The 20,253-nt window shown below is 43.1% G+C and overlaps 1 protein-coding gene across 1 annotated transcript in view; it reads left to right on the forward strand.

The window, feature by feature from the left end:
• SLC1A3 (solute carrier family 1 member 3) overlaps positions 1 to 20,253 on the forward strand; it is an 87,282-nt gene that overhangs the window by 19,577 nt on the left and 47,452 nt on the right. The window contains exon 3 of the mRNA XM_007065743.4: positions 5,681 to 5,818. Coding sequence (XP_007065805.1) covers positions 5,681 to 5,818 — 138 coding nt within the window. The remainder of the gene's footprint in view (positions 1 to 5,680; positions 5,819 to 20,253) is intronic.

Genomic DNA, 20,253 nt, shown 5'->3' on the forward strand with positions numbered 1-20,253 from the left:
GGTGCTGACAAATGCAAAGTAATTGGAAAGAATAATGTGAACTACTCATTGCTAGTTCTAAATTCAGTGTAAACCCCAAGGGGAAAGGTCTAGCGGTGAATGTGGACAGCTAATGTGAAAGCTTTGCTCAGGTCACAGAAATAGTAAAATATATATAGAAAGGGTCTATAAAAATTATTTAGAGGCATGGAGATTTTCAAACACTAGTGTGTAGTTCAGAGAGGAAATGAGTAAGAGAGAGAGGACAGGGTAGAGGTATATAAAATGATGAATAGTGTAGGGAAAATAATCAAATGCTTCTAATGCTGTTGATCAAGCGCTCCTATTTGTCTTCTTGTAACACAAGAACAAGGGAATATTCAACAAAAATGAAACATATTAAAATTATTAATAGAAACACTTTTTATGAAATACATAATCCATGTACAGAATTCACTGCTACAAGATATCATTAGATCCATGAGGTTAATGGAAGTCAAAAAAAGGATTACACATTTATATGGATTGTGGAAACATCCACAGTCATATAAAATATAGAAATTCTCAAGCTTCAGGGCATAAACCAATCACTAACTTTTTAGAGTGAGAAAGAGGTTTATTGCATTCCATATATGTCTCTAATTGAGAACTTGCACCATCCTCAGCAACTGCTTCTGGTCATTGTGAGAAACAAAGTACTAGACAAGTGCTCAGATCTGACCTGGCAGGTTCCGTTACTACCCATGTAAATCAGTGGCATGCAGTTGTTCATTATGTCTTATTTGAAACAGAACATTATTCCCAGAATTGATGCTAAATCAGCATTAACAGCCACCCTCAGTTTGGTGCGTTATTTTTACCTAGTAGAAGAGTAAGAACGTCTGTCTCAGTTAGGTGTCAGGTTTTGGTGTCTTCTGTTTGCACCAGGAAGGAAAATTCAGATCTTGTACCTTGTAATGGAAGCACTGTCTAGTAATTTTCTTGCGGAATACATGTTGATGTTTTCAGTTTAAAACAGCTAGGTCTGGCTTTTGATCATGTCAAAAATAAAAATCATTTATTTTTATATTTTGTTCTGAAATATTCCACAAAGAAAGTTTATTTAAGAAATGTGCACTGTAAATAAATCTACAGTCCTTTATGTCCACAACTGCATGCTTCTGAAATAGAGAAACAGGTTAGGGATTCACTATTACTTTTAAAAACTGGAAACTCAATGGTTTTACAAAACTGAGTTCCTGTTAATGTTCATTTCAAAATTGTTTGTCTTTTTATCTTTGAGAATTTCTGTGCTAGTTTCAATATTTCAATTATTTCAGGGGAAGAAATCTACTGAAGCTACAAGACTTAGTGAAGGACCCAGCCACAAAGTTCAGATATCAAGGTGATGAGCTCAGGAAAAAACCCAGCATTAGAGAGAAGATTAGATTTAAATTTCCCTAGAATTCAGAAGTGCTTCGTACTGGGTTAGGGTCGACCTCTAATTTACTAACTGTGACCAGATGGTTCTACTGATGTAGAAACTAAATCCTGTTTGAAGGTGTGTGGCCTGCCATCCATCCCATCTATACAACACTATGAGCCAGGTGCTGAAACAGTTTTCTACCATTTCAAGACCAAGCCCACACTGAAGTATAGACAGGACTATAAGAAGTTCTTTATCTGCTCAATAAGGGGATTTTTATGTTCCTTTTAAAATTCATTTTACAAAATGACGCATAAATTTTGTCTTTCAAAATAAACTGCTGGTGCTTAGATTCCTCTCATAGAATCTCAGAAGACTCCTTTTGTTTTGCCCACATAGAAAAATATATCCGTTATATTCACTGTTACTCAAAGGAAAAAGAATAAGAATCATTTTAATAAATAAATTATTCTCAAAAATGCGTTAAAATGTATTAATTTTAATTAATTAATTGGTCTCCCTTCTAGCAGAAAGTTTAGTTGTAGCACACTAAATTACTCTCCACCTGGTGTTTATACCTTTTGGATAATTATAGATAATTGTCATGTTTCCTAGCCACTAGAGAAACAGGTATAGTTTCTAAGATATGAATAGGGGAAAATGGGCACTCTAAATTTGTTACATCTTCTTGGTGCGAAAGTGTCTAGAATTGAATGCAATATTCCAATTTTAGTTTCACCAGAGTCATGCTTCTCCCTGTCCTATGATATCATGGCTCTGTATAAACAGCCCCAAAGCACGTTTCCCTTTTTTTGATGCCATTTGTATTATAAGATCACATCTAACTTGTTTACTCACTTTCATCCCTATGCCACTGTCAGCCTTATTAATTTTTTCTTTCTATGAATAATTTGTGTTTTGGACTATTTTGTCCATTGTGTTTAAACATGCTGAATCTCATTTGAATATAATCACTAAAAAAAACTGCAATAAAATATTCCCAAGGCTGGGTCTAGGATTTTGTAAGCCCCACGTTCTTCATGGCAGATATACTCTCCTTCCTTCCCTCCCAACCATGTTTTCATCTTGTATCTCCTTTCTTCAAATTTACTCTTCCTCATGTGTCCCAGGGGAAATTGGGGCACAGCATCAAATTCCCTCCATCCCTACATTCTAGTCAAATAAAGGAAGACGTTCTAGCAGCTGGGTGTTTTCTCACAGTTGGCCAACAGAGATCACACTGTCCTCCGCACTTTTAGCACTGTCTATTGCTAGGCCATTAGTAAAATGCCAACTAATGCAGAAAGACAGCAAAAGACTCCACCATTGGGACTGTCCCACAAGCTGGGAGTTTTCCAGGAATTCAGTTGCATCTGTGACGGGTACATCCTAAAACCCGTCTCTGATTATTCCTAACCTCAGTTCTTTCTGTTTACAAGAATAACTGTACAATTCAACCAAGGGTCTGGTTTTGTTGTAGTACTATAGTTACCTTTTAAAATTCCACTCACTGACTTTAACAAACAGTATTGATTTTTGTCTTGAAGAAGCCAAAAGATTCTGTTACAAAATGGTTCTCCACTACAATGCAGAAGTGGTGCACCATTTTACCATTCAGAAAGTTGGGCTTCTGATATCATAGATTGCTTGCTCTTTACTTATATAAAAGGTAGAGGAAAAACTTGTGCAACAGGTTGCGGGAACGTTTTATGTGAGGCTTTGTTTCAGTACAATGTTCAGTCGGAATCAGAAACCTGAAACTCTTACTGAAAAAGGCCAGCTCCAGCATTCAGCCTCTTCAAGCCTGATCCTGCAGGGTACCAGAAACTGCTAAGAGGTGTTAAGCACTCTGCTTCACAGCAACACTGGATCAGGCCCTGCTTCCTGATTTGAGTTTGATAGATAGCCTTATCACTATACTTTATCTTTAAAGGTCCACTACATCGATAAGCTGCTTTGTCTCATTGTTTAAGACTTTTAAAAGATAGCACTACAGACTGAATTGAAACAAGTTAAGAAAATTTGCCATATCCTTTTCAGACTTATTAGTCACTTTAAAAAAACATTGTAAATATGTTCTATAGCACGGATATAAAATGTGGTATTTAAATATTTAAAATCACTACTAAGTTCATGTTAAATATCTTTTTTATTTTTCATAGATTTTAAGGTCAGATGGGATTATTATGATCATCCTGGACTGACCTTCTACACAGCAGAGTCCATAAAATTTCACCCTAGTGACTCCTGCACTGGAGGGAATTATTCTTTTAAATACTTTCCTACACTGCTAATAACATTATCTGACCATAATTAATCCTCAAAACAAACCTTTGCAGCAGGTACATTATGTATCATTATACCAGTTTTACAAGAGGGGAAACTGAGATCCAGAGAGGTTAAATGACTTGCCTCAGCCATACATGATGTCATTGGCAAAGCAAAGATTAGAGCTCATCTCATAGCTCCCAGGCCTCTGCTCAGCCCTAGATCATTCTCTTCATCTCAGAAGTTCTGATTCCTTCTACTATGTAATGCTGGACAACCACTGTAATATTGCATACAGTGGTTTACAGAACAGCATAATAAATAACACAGAAAAATCAGCAGAAATTCTTGGCATCTCAAAAAGAAAAGGAGTACTTGTGGCACCTTAGACACTAACAAATTTATTTGAACATAAGCTTTCATGAGCTACAGCTCACTGCATCCGATGCATGCAGTGGATGCATCCAATGAAGTGAGCTGTAGTTCACGAAAGCTTATGCTCAAATAAATTTGTTAGTTTCTAAGGTGCCACAAGTACTCCTTTTCTTTTTGCGGATACAGACTAACACGGCTGCCACTCTGAAACTTGGCATCTCAAGTTTCAGGAGCTGCAGTAACTGCTTTCACATTCAGATAATATTCATAGAACTATTCACTGAAGCAGGCTCATAGTGGGGCCCCAAGTCTCCACTATGTGCAAAAAATGGCCTTAGTGGACCAGAAAATATAGCCCTTATAACACTGTATAAGGTTTGGATCCTGACATGCTCACAGACCCTTCCTTACTGATTTCTGTGGGGCAAAAGGAGGCCTCCATCTGAAGATAATTACAGGATCAGAGCCTAAGTAAGAAGCCCGTCTATTCTACTTGCTTATTATTCAGTACGGTGCTTATTAAGTGTAGAAATGAAGTGTCCACATACATTACTCCAACAGATTCTTTATGCACAAGAATTGTGTTTTCCATACAAAGAAGAGAACCATAGACAACTCATGCCTCTCCATACTGTGGGGTGGGGGAGCACAATCTAAAGGGGAGAATACATGACTGCTCCATGTGTCTTCTCTGCGCAGTGACATCCCCCGCACGCTAAGCCCAACCCAGGCCGCTGTGTTCTCCCTGCCCCACATTACCTGTGAGGGAGAGGGCTCTGTCCTTCTCTCCCCGCGCTTCACCCTGGCACATTTGGCCGCTCTCCCTGGCAGCCGGGCGGGGAGCAGGATAGAGCTGCTTCTGCCTGAGAGAGCCTGGCTGGGAGGCAGCAGGGATCCCCCACCCCGCCCCGGCATGCTTGTCCCTTGTCCTCAGCAGACGAGCCTGGGTAGGGTGTGGGCCGCCGCTGCCTCCCAGCCAGGCTCTCTCAGGCAGAAGCAGCTCCATACCGCCCCCCACGCAGCTGCCAGGGAGAGTAGCCAAACATGCCAGGGAGGGAAGCACAGAGAGAGAACGACAGAGCCCTTTTCCTCCCCACCCCCAGCAGGCTAATCTGAGGCGGCACTTGACCCACATATACCCCCCCAGACACATCGCCTCTGAAGAGAACAATCACAATCATATTGCAGGAGAATTTAAGGACAGCTCCATCCACAGAGCAAGGTGCCGACTCTATAACATGCTTTATGACCAGGTAACCTCATAGATTCCTTCTCTCCCCAGGCCATATGACCTAATATTCAGTGCATTACTGTTTTTTATTTGAAATTGTATATTTTAATATTGTAAAGGGACCTGGAGCATTAACTGGGCACCTAATGACTGAATAATATTTTCTATAAATCTAATAAATAAATAAAATTATAGTGCAAGCAATAAGCCACATTCTGATACTCTTACTCATGTTCAGAAGCAATTCCATTGACCTCAATGGGACTACTCAATGTGAGTAAGGATATGAGAATCTGGTCCATAATAAAGTCTGTATGTTCTACTGAGACACCTAATGGCAACTACTGCACACACATTTATGTTCAGATTATCTTACTAGTGCTTAACCTAGAAAAGTAAGTCATGCTTTTTGTTTCCCTCAGGCATAATCCTTGGATTTTGTCTCCGACCATACAAAATGAGCTACCGGGAAGTCAAGTACTTTTCCTTTCCAGGAGAACTACTGATGAGAATGTTGCAGATGTTGGTCTTACCACTCATCGTATCCAGTTTAGTTACAGGTACAAAAGCCTAATCAACTTTTTAAAAGTTTTCTCTCCTCTCCATGAATTTGTTAAAGATAAAAACATGAAGTCATAAAAAAATGTGCACTCCATAATCTAGACAGACATGGCATTGCAAAGCTATACAATAAATTATACTAACCTGCAACATGAGGTATTGCTCACAAAAAAGTAGATCCACACTCAAAAAACAGCCAAATGATCCAAAAGCTGGATTTTTCAAATGACAAAGTCATTGTAACTACACAAAACAACATATCTACTATCAAGTTGCAGTTGGCTGTAGTCTTCTTCCTTGCCCTTACATCCTGCCCAGAAACCGTTTTCCACAATATCCTACTGCCATCACGGGCAAGAGAATAGTCTATATTCCACTGTTGTTCCAAGACTCGGTGGAGATTTAAATTACTCTGTGCTGAGTTTGGGCAGGTACCTCTGCCACTCCTCTGTCACATACTTGTCTACCTCCAGTCTGTTCAGTGGCAGGATGGAGGCCAGGAAAATATGTATCTGTTGTGCAAGAGATTGCAGCCTCCATTCCATCACTTGTGGAACTTCCTCCTCAGTTCTGGTTTCCCTTTTCCACCCAATAGGCTCTTCTAAGCCTCAAGACCCCATTATTAACTTGCTCCTGGTATTAGTCAAGCTAGTGATGATGAAGTTGCAGATAAGGAGAATAATAAAAATAAATAATGCATTGTCCATTTCTAGTGACTTTCTTACAAAGTTGAATGTTAATTAATTAAGGCTCACAACATATATGTGAGGTAGGAAAGTATTATTATCCCTATTTAATAGAAGAAGAAACTTGGGAATAGAGAGATTTCTAATGTTACACCACAACTCAGTGACACAGCTAGGAATAGAACCCAGAACATATGACTCCATTTTATGATCTAAGCACAATGCCACACTAGCTTTACTGGTATAAGATCCATAAATAGGGTGATCATATTTCCCTATGCTGAATACAGGACACCTGGTAAAATTACTCATATTCAAGCGAGTTCAAAGGCAATCAATCAGAAGTATGCAGTACAAATGTTCAAATTAACATCAAGTTGATTGAGCCCTTGTTAAAAAGAAATACTGCGTAATTGGATTCTTTTTATTTACCTTCTTATCTTTAAGGTTCACACAGGGAGAGGTAACAAACACACTCTCCCATACACCTCTCTCGCACAGGACAGGTAACTGACCAACCTGACCCTCCCTGCCCTGCACTCTCTGCCCTCCATGCCTGGCTGAGCCCCTGTGACAGACCTGCCTCTCCTGGTACCTGGCCCCACATCTTCCTGAGGCAACTCATGGGGGGGGGGGGGGCATGCAGGGTCACATGCCTCCCTCCCCAGATTTCTGCCAGGGTTCACACCACAATGTGGCCAGCGGCAGCCTTTCAGATGCTTCCAGCCGCAGGGGTGAGGAGTGGGGAAGGGATGACCTGGCCCATATCTATGCAGAGCTCATCTCTTCCCACCCCTCCACCCCACTCCCCTGTTTCCCTGTGACTAGAAGGAGCTTGTCCTTTCCTGCCCGCACAGTGTCAAAAGGCAGCTAACACCTCCAGGCTGCTGCTGGCCACCGACATAACCGAGCTGCCTCCTGTCCCCCGGTTACAGCACGGGCAGGAAGAGGTTAAGCCCTAAGGATGAATTGTGCACCTGGACCCAGGGAACCTGACTACTGGGGCTTCAGCGAACCCAGCCAGAGAGGTGGCTCAGCAGGGACAGGAGCCTAGGGGACCGAGCAGCCCATCATTCCCTGGGGGGCAGGACCCAGGACGGGGTGGAGGGGCGAGTGAAGAGGGTGCTAAGCCCCTGCCCAGGGCACTTCTGTGGAACCTGCACGGGGCACGAACAGGCTGGAAATTGCTTCCCTCCGTCCTCCCACCACTCCAGAGCTTAGCTGAGGGATGGCAAGGTTTCCCTGTACCAGCGCTGTGCAGGACTTTGTCACATCCAGGGTTCGGTTCTTCCTGGCCAGTGCCCTGGGCCGGAGGGTCTTGGGCTTTCCTGGGGCGCCAGCCCAGCCAGAGGCAGTGAAGGAAGGAAGAAGCCTGCCAGCCAGGCTGCTGGTGCGCTGAGCACTCCGACCAGGGGCTGGTTCTCTGCACAGCGCTGGGAGCAGGATGTGCCCCGCCGAGAGGGATATGGAGGAGCAGCAGGGTTGGGGGGTAAAGGGGCAAAGCAGGGAGAGGACAGCAAGAGGGAGAACATGTAAAGGGCTGATGGGTGGGAGCCAGAGGCAACACATAACCAGCTGCTGCCTGGCTCCTGCCCACACTCACCAGCCACCACAGCTCCCAGTGCAGTGCCAGCCAGAAACAGGATGGGGGACAGGACTCTGGTGACCAAGAGCCAGTCTGCAGAGGGGGCTGCACAGACGGACCAACAAGGGGAGCGTCCGACCCCACACGCAGCAGCTTTACTCTGCCACTAGCCTTACAAACCCTCCCCCATTGTCGGCCACTGGACCTCCTCTCCCCCCCCTCCCCACTCACCGTTGGTGGGCAGGCAGCTGGCAAGCAGGGATCCGGCCAGCAGCAGGACCTGCTAGTTCTGATGAGGGGGAGACAGAAAATACGGGACAATTTGCCTGTTTTTAAGAAGAAGTCGGGACGCCTCCAGGAGGGCTTAAATATGGGATTGTTCCTTTTAAAACCGGATGTCTGGTCACCCTATCCATACGCTGAGTACAGCAATCTTCTGTTCTAGTGGTTCTTAAACTTTTTACCATGAAGACCCACTTTTCTGAAAGCAAATGAGCACATACTCCACCTTCACAAGTGCTAGAGAATTATGGGTTCTTTTTGCTATGGGGCAAAGGGGGAATTGCCCCCCTTCCTGACTTTGCATAGCTCCTCGCCAGCTGGCACTGTGGTATCTCCCCCCAGGCCCATGAGAGCTGCTGTGGGACAGGCCAGACCAGAGGCCAAATCTCCACGATGTCAGTATCACCCCACGGTCCCCATTAGCCAGACAGGAAGCAGCAGCGGTGGCCTGGGCTGGAGCTGAGCAGAGAGTGACCCAGGCCCCGATCCCTGCCATGGAACAGCCATCAATGAGACAACCTCCCAGCCCTTCACCCCCTGGGATAGGACAGGGACGCCACCTCCGCCCACCTCCAGGTTGGGAATGGCCTGCTAACTCCCTACAATGAGCCATAGCCTCAGTGGGGAGGTAGAAGTAGGGATGCTGACACAACTTTGCACTCCTTGAATTTTTCTGAAATAATGCCCAGGAGACAATATTCATATATATCAGCTGTTAATGAAAAACTAGATTGCTAAAGTATGTAGTATTATAATAGTATTTATTTTGACAAATGTTAGTGAGATAGAGGAGTTTGTTTCTATGTACATAGGTTATACAGATGTGGAAAGTCTGACCCAAAGTGAAACTAGAAACTGAGTTGTACATCTCCCTATGGGAACAGGGATCCTGTTTCCTTTGATTCCCGTTTCTCCCAACCTGCCCTCCATCCTTCTGTTGCCCCTCAAACTCTGTCCCTTTCACCTCCTCCCACCAGCATGGGAAGGCACTGAAAGCAGAAGAGAAGAGTCAATCTCCCTGCCCTCAGTGCTAAGACCACTGCCACCCCCAGTGACTTGGATGAATCACTGCAGTAATAAAAACCCTGCTCAGTCCCTGTATCCCTTCATCCCTGCTGGGTGAGTGAGAGAGACTCTAATTGGAGCTGGAACAGCAAAGCAAGACATTTGGAAGAAAGCCCATGTAGTGATTTGCATTGTCTTATTTTCAAATGTGTAAATAAAAAAGAAAGAAGACAGATTGAGAGAGCCTGTTCTGCACAACGTCCATGGCCTCAGTAGAGGCTTTTGTGAAACAACAGTCTTTAAATGGGTTCTCAGCCCAGTGTCTTCTGAAAGAACCTTACATCACCTGATATGAGCAACTCCTAGTTTTATAGATCTTCATGGCTGATATTTTTCCTGTTACACTCCTCTGAGCCTTGTACTTTTTTTAGTCTTCTCCTTTTCATGAGAGGCATTAATATTACCACATTTAAAGGTTTTGGCTAAAACTGACAAGCTATCCATCCATCTAAGGTATTTATATGGTCGCCATCACTATAGGAGCTAAGTGCCTCAATGTATTTATCCTCACAGCACTCCTGCGAGGTAGGGCTAATCCATGCTCTATGCTTTGAACATAAACGAAATATATAATATAATTAATATAATATATAATAAAACCCCACTGTACCTCAACCAGGGTCGGGAGAAGAGCAGAATACTCCATGCAGGCCACAAGGGACAGATTTGATTCTCCAAGGAAGTGCTTATATATTTTTATTTTTTAATAAATTCATTGGATAATATCAGTGTTTATTTTTACGCATTTTTTCAATTTTTATCAATTTAAACCAGTAGTTCTCAACTTTTACCATTGTGGGCCACATATGCAGCTCTCTATGGTTATGTGGGCTGCATCCACACAATATATATATTCCCCGTATGGCTCTGAGAATGTCACATAGGCTGCAGCTGTGTGCTGACTGGGCCGCAAGCAGCCCCCCGGTTGAGAACCATTGATTTAAATTTTCGCAGTGATACTACTTGGTGCTCTATTGCTACAAATAACAATATACATAGATATTTGGTGCAACATTATCTAAACTGATAGTTCTGCAAATTGTTTGCATAGAGGTTTTATAAACATATACACATGGGGATTTGGTGCAGAGTTATACTCAGGTAAGTATGCAGTAAGTATTTAATTTATAAATGATAGATTATCATCTTTCTAGATATAGTATGATGTAATTTTTAATTAAATTCATATTTTGTGTATTATAAGTAACTCACTAGCTAAAAGCCTAATGCTTCCCAAACCAGACTTGGTATCATATAATCCAAGCTGTTATTGTTAGTATTTTGAATATATACCTTTGTTCTTTGTAGATTTGGGAGAGAGTCTCACAGAACATAATGCTCTGGGTTTCTGCAAAGTTTTATGTATGTGTGACCAAAATATTTGGATGTGTGGACAATCCCAGGAGGTGAATATGGTGACATAGAATCATAGAATATCAGGGTTGGAAGGGACCTCAGGAGGTCATCTAGTCCAACCCCCTGCTCAAAGCAGGACCAATCCCCAATTAAATCATCCCAGCCAGGCTTTGTCAAGCCTGACCTTAAAAACTTCTAAGGAAGGAGATTCTACCACCTCCCTAGGTAACGCATTCCAGTGTTTCACCACCCTCCTAGTGAAAAAGTTTTTCCTAATATCCAACCTAAACCTCCCCCACTGCAACTTGAGACCATTACTCCTTGTCCTGTCCTCTTCTACCACTGAGAATAGTCTAGAACCATCCTTTTTGGAACCACCTCTCAGGTAGTTGAAAGCAGCTATCAAATCCCCCCTCATTCTTCTCTTCTGCAGACTAAACAATCCCAGTTCCCTCAGCCTCTCCTCATAAGTCATGTGTTCCAGACCCCTAATCATTTTTGTTGCCCTTCGCTGGACTCTCTCCAATTTATCCACATCCTTCTTGTAGTGTGGGGCCCAAAACTGGACACAGTACTCCAGATGAGGCCTCACCAATGTCGAATAGAGGGGAACGATCACGTCCCTCGATCTGCTGGCTATGCCCCTACTTATACGTCCCAAAATGCCATTGGCCTTCTTGGCAACAAGGGCACACTGTTGACTCATATCCAGCTTCTCGTCCACTGTCACCCCTAGGTCCTTTTCCACAGAACTGCTGCCTAGCCATTCGGTCCCTAGTCTGTAGCGGTGCATTGGGTTCTTCCGTCCTAAGTGCAGGACCCTGCACTTATCCTTGTTGAACCTCATCAGATTTCTTTTGGCCCAATCCTCCAATTTGTCTAGGTCTCTCTGTATCCCTGCCCTCCAGCGTATCTACCACTCCTCCTAGTTTAGTATCATCCGCAAATTTGCTGAGAGTGCAATCCACACCATCCTCCAGATCATTTATGAACATATTGAACAAAACCGGCCCCAGGACCGACCCTTGGGGCACTCCACTTGATACCGGCTGCCAACTAGACATGGAGCCATTGATCACTACCCATTGAGCCCAACAATCTATCCAACTTTCTACCCACCTTATAGTGCATTCATCCAGCCCATACTTCTTTAACTTGCTGACAAGAATACTGTGGGAGACCGTGTCAAAAGCTTTGCCCATACACTATAAAATAGATTGGGGCTGTTTAATTTTGTTGAGGATTACTGAGGTGTAGAAGAAGTTACAAGAGTGTAAAACTGAGTCATAATTACACAATAGTTTCTGGCTGTTACACAGGTAATAGATGAATTCAGAAATTGAAGGGTTCTAATCTTCCGTCAATACATCTACATAATTCTGAAAGTTATACACATAAATTCAAGGGAGAATAAACTTCAAAGGCTGAAGACAACATATTGGCTGTACATTCACATCCCGAGACTATTTCGGTCTTTTTCCAAAAGAAACAATTCAGAACCTCCTTTCTTTGGCTATTGTAATATTTAACAGAAATAAGTATATATGGATTTATTAAAAGCAATTTTATTGACCATATACTTTGCAAGGGTCATTAGTCTTGCAATACTTTTTATGAGGATTATGTACCAACATTTTTGAGACATTACATCAGGATCACCATGCAATTAAAATGCCTACATTGAAATATAAAGCTTTAAACTTTGCCCTACAAGATTTGTCTGAGTATTTCAAACAGGGAGACAATTATTCAATGTGCAATGGTGTCATAGTGAGGTATGGTTTAATGTCTAAGCCACACATTTCTGAGCGAAAATTCACCCAAATTATTCATGAGCAGTCTTTTTAAAGAACATAGTCTCTATGCAGAGTCTGAGACAAAATTTGAAATCCAAGGAGTTTTGTGAAAATTTCATTGCAAACTTTTGCAAAGCTCTAAACGTATCCCAGACTGGTGGAGCCTCTGGAACTCTTTCCCTTATATTTTTGTAGTAGTTTGGGATTATACAGACATCATTGATTTTTAAAAGTGTTTTTTGTGACTAAATCCTTGTAACAAAAAAGGCCTTTTCCCCTGCTCACTGCCATGCCCACAGTTTCTGTCCAGATTGTTTTACTGTCCAAACTTAGATCAAATCAACAAAAACACAGTTCCTCAGCCCACTCTGGGCTACATCTCCCAAGGGTGTTTCCCTCTTTAGTTCTCAGATTCCTTCTGCCTTGTTAAGTCCTGGGGACTTCAACAGATTGGCTGCTTCTGCTTCCCAGCCTTCCCTCCCAAGGGACTCTGACAGTCCTGCTGCTCTTCAAGACTCCCTATTCCCAAAGAGCAGGCAGTGAAGGCCATGTCTGCTCTCTGCACCCCTTTCTTGACTGTCTCTCAGGCTCCCCTTCATTAGGTTTCTCTCTCTCTCTCTCTAAGCCCAGGTGCTCTCTTTTAAAGCTCACCTGGGGGTCAGTTGGCCAGTCACAGGTGAGGAGCAGGGCCAAAGGACCGTTGCCACCCTTGTGAAAAATCTGTGCAGCTCCCTAAACTTATTTAGGGATTATCAAAAGTGATATAAAATACTAAAAAAGCACTAAGAAAAAAAATTAGTTTTTTTCTAAAGGTAACAATTCTAGATTCTGCAAAAGCTCCACAGGCCTACACACTTTGGATTTGCTCCAAATCCTACGGAGACTATTACTGACATCAGTGAGCTTTAGATCAGGCTTTTACGGTATTGTAGACCTTAATCTTGAAGATTCTAGAAAATGGAATCAGGAATCAAAATAATGTCCCTATCTGCTGCAGCACTTCAAAGAGTACTGTAGAACTGACAGGCTCAGCAAACATACGGGGAAGGTTACTAACACCAGATGACACAATTATTTCATGATCACAACACTGTGTTCAGTATTGTACAAACATACTTGTGATTGAACTGAACGTGTACTTCTAAGAAAACCCAGGATGTCAACACCACTGCAGTCATTTGCCCTTAATGAGCCACATACAATTTCCTATAATTACATCTAAAGGCTCTGCTAACAAGCATTTCCAAATTCTGGACTGTGATGGTCAGAACTGTGTCCTTCCCTTCCTCACCCTCCCAAGACACTTTAAGTGTATCTTGACCTCTCTTCTATTTGCCCCACAAAATCACAGCATGAGGAAAGAATTAGACAGAATGAACATGTACAAACTTTATTTTTCCTTTCTCCAACTGTGAAAGAACATCCAACAAAAAGCAATCAAGACAAATCAGGTTATGACTCTTTGGCTGTTTGGTAACTTCAAAGCAAGTTCACAAGTAGTATTTTGGGAATTGGTCCTCTGCTACCATGGGCTTCCAAGCATCTTCTTCATAGATTTCCCTTGTCCTCCCGTGTTGAAATATCCTATCTTGGACACAAAGGTGGCAATGAGTGGGCCCAGTAAGGTGACCAGATGTCCCAACTTTATAGAGACAGTTCTGATATTCAGGGCTTTGTCTTATATAGGCACCTATTGTCCCCATCTCCCTGCCCAATTTTTTACACTTTCTATCTGGTTACCCTAGTGTCCAGATACAAGGAGACATGCAATAGTAATATGGCTGTCTAAAGAAGGAATGACACTTGTAGATTTAAACAGCATGCCTAACTCTTCACAATCTTTCACTAACACTTAGTATTATTTATTATGTGTGTTATAGTAGAGCTAAGGAGCCGCAATCAAAACCGGGGCCTCATTGTGCTAGGCATTGCACAAACAAGTACTGAAGGACAGTCCTGCCCCAAAGAACTTACCATCTAAATAAATAAGACAAACACACGTGGAGTTGTAACAGAGGTACAGAGAGGTGAAGTGACTACCTGACATTACACAGCAGGTCAATGGCAAAACTGAAAATAGAACCAAATCTCCTGACTCCCTGTCCCACTGCCCTCTCCACAAGATCAAAATATTTCTCCAAATGCTATAGAATTCTCTTAACCCAAAGATACTTATGTAACAATGCAGTGTAGAAGATTGGGTATGGAAGGGTTATCCAAGCATACATAATCATCTTGATTGCTTTTAGCTGTACCCAAATTCCAAAACAAATGGACTATCTGTACAAATGTGATGAGCAAACAGGTAGAATGCTCTCAAATGGTTTGGCACATAAGATCGTATATGTTCATATTATTCAAGTAAAAAAAAGGGAACATTCACATTTCACTCTGTACAGCAGACAACAATTCATACATCAGTATGTGGTGTAGTTTTGGTTTTGCAGTTTACTGGTATAATTTTTAAGGCTGCTAGTTCTGTGCTCAGGAGCTATCTCATTCCGCATTTACTCAAATTATCTAGAGTTGATGGGCTATTTTCTATGCTGGTGTAAGCGAACAAAACTCCATGGACATCAATGGAGTTATCCCTATTTATGACAGAATTTGTCCTGGTGTGTCTTAGTACCAGGTCTGCTGCATCTCTGTCCAAATTGGTTTCTTTTACTAATTCCATTTGTCTAAGGACATTATTCTAAAAAGGAGCCATTAGACAATCATGCATCATATGTATTAATTTAGTTTTGATAACATTACCTTTGGCATCAGGCAATAAATATGCCTCTAAGGCTTAACTGGATGAAACTCCACTCCAGTAGGTTCTATGGATGACACCTGTCCTGGGCACTATCAGCAGCACCCTGATCACTGACATTCCTTAAAGAAAGCTGCAGGCCCAGTTGGAGGCAATTATACACTTTCTGTTGCGGGATTGCGAGCACCTGGATGGCAATCACCAAGATAATTGGGAGAATATAAGTGGAAGAAACAGGAAGCAAGGGACAGCTCAGAAGGAGACTCAGAGGGTTAACCTGGGCTGAGGAGTGAGCGTTGTAGGGAAGCCTACCCTTGCTGTAAGCCTATTGAGGGGACCTGCATGAAGACAAGAGATCCGGGCACCATGAACAAGATACTGCACTGGCTAGTGGAACAACAAAAGGAGATGCAGCAGACCAGCAGGTGGAGAGGCAAGCACTTCTGAGTTGGCAGGCAGAGCAGCAGTGAACGTTGCAAGAATTAATCAAGGAGCAGGCTGAGGTACAGCAACTGCTCCTGCAGGGGCTGGTTAGGGTGACCAGATGTCATGATTTTTCACACTTGCTGTCTGGTCACCCTAGTTCCAGTGAAGGAACTGGAGATTGAATGGTGAGCCTGTGATTATGTAAGGTGAATGGGGAATGGCCCCAACACCTTTTTATTAACCTTTGAGTGGGTAGCTACTAGCGCCAGAATGGTCAAGGGTATATGGACACTTTGGCTAGCCTCTTATCTGGCCAGCGAGGCTCAGGAAACGACCAAAAATTCAGGACAGCCGGATGGAACAGCAGGATACATCCCAGGGCCTTTGTGCAGAAATTGTCAGCAGGGGCCCACAGTGGTTGCAGCTGGATAAACAGGATACTGAGGCCCTAATTGACTCCATTATTCTGGAGCAGTTTACACAGAGCCTACTCAAGATGGGTTCAGGCACCAGCCAGAATCATTAGAGGCAGTGGTGAAATTAACAGAAGAGTATGTGGAAGTGGACTTTTCATAAAAGAGCTGGGTACCCCGATGACCAAGGGCAGGGAAAAGAAGGCAGAAGAATCTCATACAGTGAAGCACAAGAAGGGAATGCGGAGAGCAAATGATGGTGCCTCAGATGCCCACGCAGTAGTCTGCTACCAGTGTGGGGGCAAAGGACACATAAAGAGTGACTGTCCCTACATGGACTACAGGTTCTGAGAGTGGACAGGTGTCAAAAGGGGACTTGGGATAAGAACAATTTCTATCAAAGTAGGCAGAAGAACAACAAGGGGTGCTGTGGATTCAGCGGCAGCATGTTTCCTTGTATGGAGTGCCCTGGTAAGGCAGCAGTGACGACAGGAGGGGGCGATCATAATGATCTATTGTATACATGGGGAAAAGAGCATTTATCCCGTGGCCTTAATCCCTTTGGAAGTAGCGGGGAAGTTTAGATGGCAGGAAGTAGGGATAGTAAAGTCATTGTCTTACACAGTAATGCTAGGAACTGACTAGACCCCATTCCTCTTATGTAGAAAGTGGGAGAAGGGACCCTAACTGATGGGTCAGCATGAAAAGCTCACGAGTGGACACCCTCCAGGGAGTCCTCCAGGTCCAGTGTGTGATAACCCTAGATGTAAGAAAACAGACTCAGAAAGACGTATTACACTGGAGGACTCGGGGGAGGAGAAAAATGTGAGAGGACAGTGAAGCCGAGACGACAAAGCAGTGACACCTAGAGGACAAAGAGGGTGGAGGCTCAACTAACCCCCCCCCCCCCCCCCCCCGAAGAACAAGCTGAATTGAGGGAAGGTGGGTTCCTGACAAGGAAGCCTTGGTGGGCCAACCCACCCTGGCAGTCCCAAACCAGGGGAAAGATAAGGCAGGGGAAGAGAGGGATCCCAAAATTATGGCCCTAGAGGGACAGTTCATGTGGGTAGATATAAGCCCAGAGCCAAGTAAACTGGAGCAAACACTTGTGGGATGTGACTGGTGCAATAACCTATGGGCTGAGTTGGAGCTGTAGGGATAACCTCCATTGTCAAAGTGTATTTTTTGTGAATGGAAGGCAGGAGACCCTCACTGGTAGTCCATGAAGGGCTATCCCCAAAGGGCACTGACACCCCCAGTACAATACTAACCCCATAAAGACGGTAGTGCATGGGCAGCAAAGAGGACCTCTTTCAGAGGCAAGAAAAGGCCTCATGTGAAATAAGGGGGGAGGTGTGTGACAGGGCCCTATCGGCAGCACCCTGACACTGACATTGCTGCAGTCTGAAGAAGGCTGCAGGCCCAGCTGGAATTAGTTATAGGCTTTCTGTTGGGGGATTGAGAGTACTTGGGTGGCAATTACTGAGCTAACAAGGTAATTGGGAGAATGTAAGTGGATGAAACAGGAAGCAAGGGGCAGCTCAGAAGAAGGCTGAGAGAGTGAGCCAGGGCTGAGGCATGAGTGCTGCAGGGAAGCCTACCCTTGCTGTAAATCTGCATTGCAGTGTGTTACTATGTAAGAAAAAAACCCAGTGTGTGTTTGTGACTGTGAAACTACCTGAACTGGCCAGGAAGTGTGGTTCACCAGCTAGCGACGGAGGTGCCCTGTGACAGTCCTCTAGTAATTTTTTATAATTCTGACAGTCATAAATATCCTTTTCTAACACAGGGACATGAGTATTAGTAGACAACGTAAAGGAACAGATTCCCCCCTCCTAAGCAGTAACATCCTTGAGTGCTAAAGAAGGCAAAAAACTCCAGGATGTTCACCTTGTGATGTTTTCTAGGAATCAATCCATCAAACAAGGAAGGCAGGGAATCTTCCTTCTACCCCCAGATCTGTAGAGACCAGAGCTATGCTGCATGAGTTTCTACCCTTTTATGTAGCTCTGATGGTTTTATCTCCACCTGGCAACAAGTCTCCTTGGAGAAATCATGCTACTATTTGCTAAGGCCCGCTGCATCTGCTTAGTCTCAGTCAAAACAGTTAATGCTGCTTTAAAACAGATTTTAACTCCCTCCTTGATTTCCATATATAAATCCACAGATTGAACAGAATAGAGCTTATTTAGCCTAACCAAAAGAAGGCTGAGGGGAGATATGATTGTTCTCTATAAATATATCAGAGGGATAAATACCAGGGCGGGGGAGGAATTATTTAAGCTCAGTGCCAATATAGACACAAGAACAAATGGATATAAACTGGCCATCAGGAAGTTAAGACTTGAAATTAGATGAAGGTTTCTAACCATCAGAGTGAAGTTCTGGAACAGCCTTCCAAGGGGAGCAGTGGAGGCCAAAGACATATCTGGCTTCAAGACTAAACTTGATAACTTTATGGAGGGGATGATATGATAGCCTAATTTTGGCAATTAATTGATCTTTGATTATTAGTGGTAAATATGCCCAATGGCCTGTGATGGGACACTAGATAGCGTGGGATCTGAGTTACTACAGAGAATTCTTTCCTGGGTATCTGGCTGGTGAGTCTTGCCCACATGCTCAGGGTTTAACTGATCACCATATTTGGGGTCGGGAAGGAGTTTTCCTCCAAGGCAGATTGGCAGAGGCCCTGGGGTTTTTCACCTTCCTCTGCAGCGTGGGGCAGGGTCACTTGCTGGAGGATTCTCTGCACCTTGAAGTCTTTAAACCACGATTTGAGGACTTCAGTAGCTCAGACATAGGTCAGGAGTTTGTTACAGGAGTGGGTGGGTGAGATTCTGTGGCCTGCGTTGTGCAGGTGGTCAGACTAGATGATCATAATGGTCCCTTCTGACCTTAAAGTCTATGGGTGCCTGCTCCAAAACTCCATAAACATCCAGTCCCAGAAGCACTAGTGGAATGGCATCCACAGGGTTTCAGGGAGGGAGATCCAGGGCCATGCAGCCAATATTCCTCCTCTTACATGAAGGAAGGAGGCGTTGCACTGCAATAAAGTTCCTTCCATGCATATTTGTGGAGGAGACCATTGGCTCTGTATGCTGCATGTGTAACAGTTTGGGTATTGAGAACAGATGGAAGCTAAATATATTGGAGCACCACTCTGTCCTTGCCTTCTGTGTTTCAGGTTAAGAGAAGCTAACATTCCTACTCCAGCTCATATAGTACATATATGAAAACTGAGAAACACCTGGGTAATATTTTGCCCTGTACAGTAGGTCATAAGAGTGATATATGTTTCACAGACTTCTCACATATTTCTTTTATAGGCTCTAAAAAAACTCCCTAAAAAAAATCTAAGTGCAGAGTCAACTGAGAAATAAAATACCTGGTAGAGAAATCCAATTGTTTACTTATCAGAATAATATAAGAGCTGTTTATTTTGTTTTGCTTCAGCTTCAGCATGTGGAGTGTTTGCCAGTTCTACTGAAAAGAATTCTCTTTAAAATTAATATGGTTTTATGATCTACATACTGGTCCCATCTAGGAAGAGGAAAGACAAAATCCCATAATTTAGAGCCTTCTGGAATGTTATAGGTTTTAGAATTTACAATATTGGGTCAGATTGTGACCCCAGCTAAAGCCCTTTGTACTGTGCTGCTCATATAAAAAGTTGGCTTTATCAACCAGCTGAGAATTCCCAGGGTGTAGGAATACCTGAGTTGTGTAGAATTTCCCCCAATATGTACACTTATCAACATCAAGATTCTGGACATCTGAATCTTGGTGCTAATCTATACACTTGTATGATTATTTGAATAATTTGATTTCTTGCATTCAGAATCAGAGAATACAAAACATAATTTTCTCTACTTCAAAGCCCTTCAAAACTCTACCTCTGCCTGCATCTCTACTCTCAATCATCTGCAATCCCAGCTGCCAAACTGCTGCCTCAGAAGTCCCAGTTACAGTCATTCCACTATTGATTCCTGCCTCTCTTCTCACTGTTTTGTTGTTTCACTCTTATCTTTGTTTTTTTAGCATGCCATCCCCAGTGCTCTTCCAATCTT

Source organism: Chelonia mydas, chromosome 5, assembly GCF_015237465.2.
Source record: "Chelonia mydas isolate rCheMyd1 chromosome 5, rCheMyd1.pri.v2, whole genome shotgun sequence".
Lineage (NCBI taxonomy): Eukaryota > Metazoa > Chordata > Testudines > Cheloniidae > Chelonia > Chelonia mydas.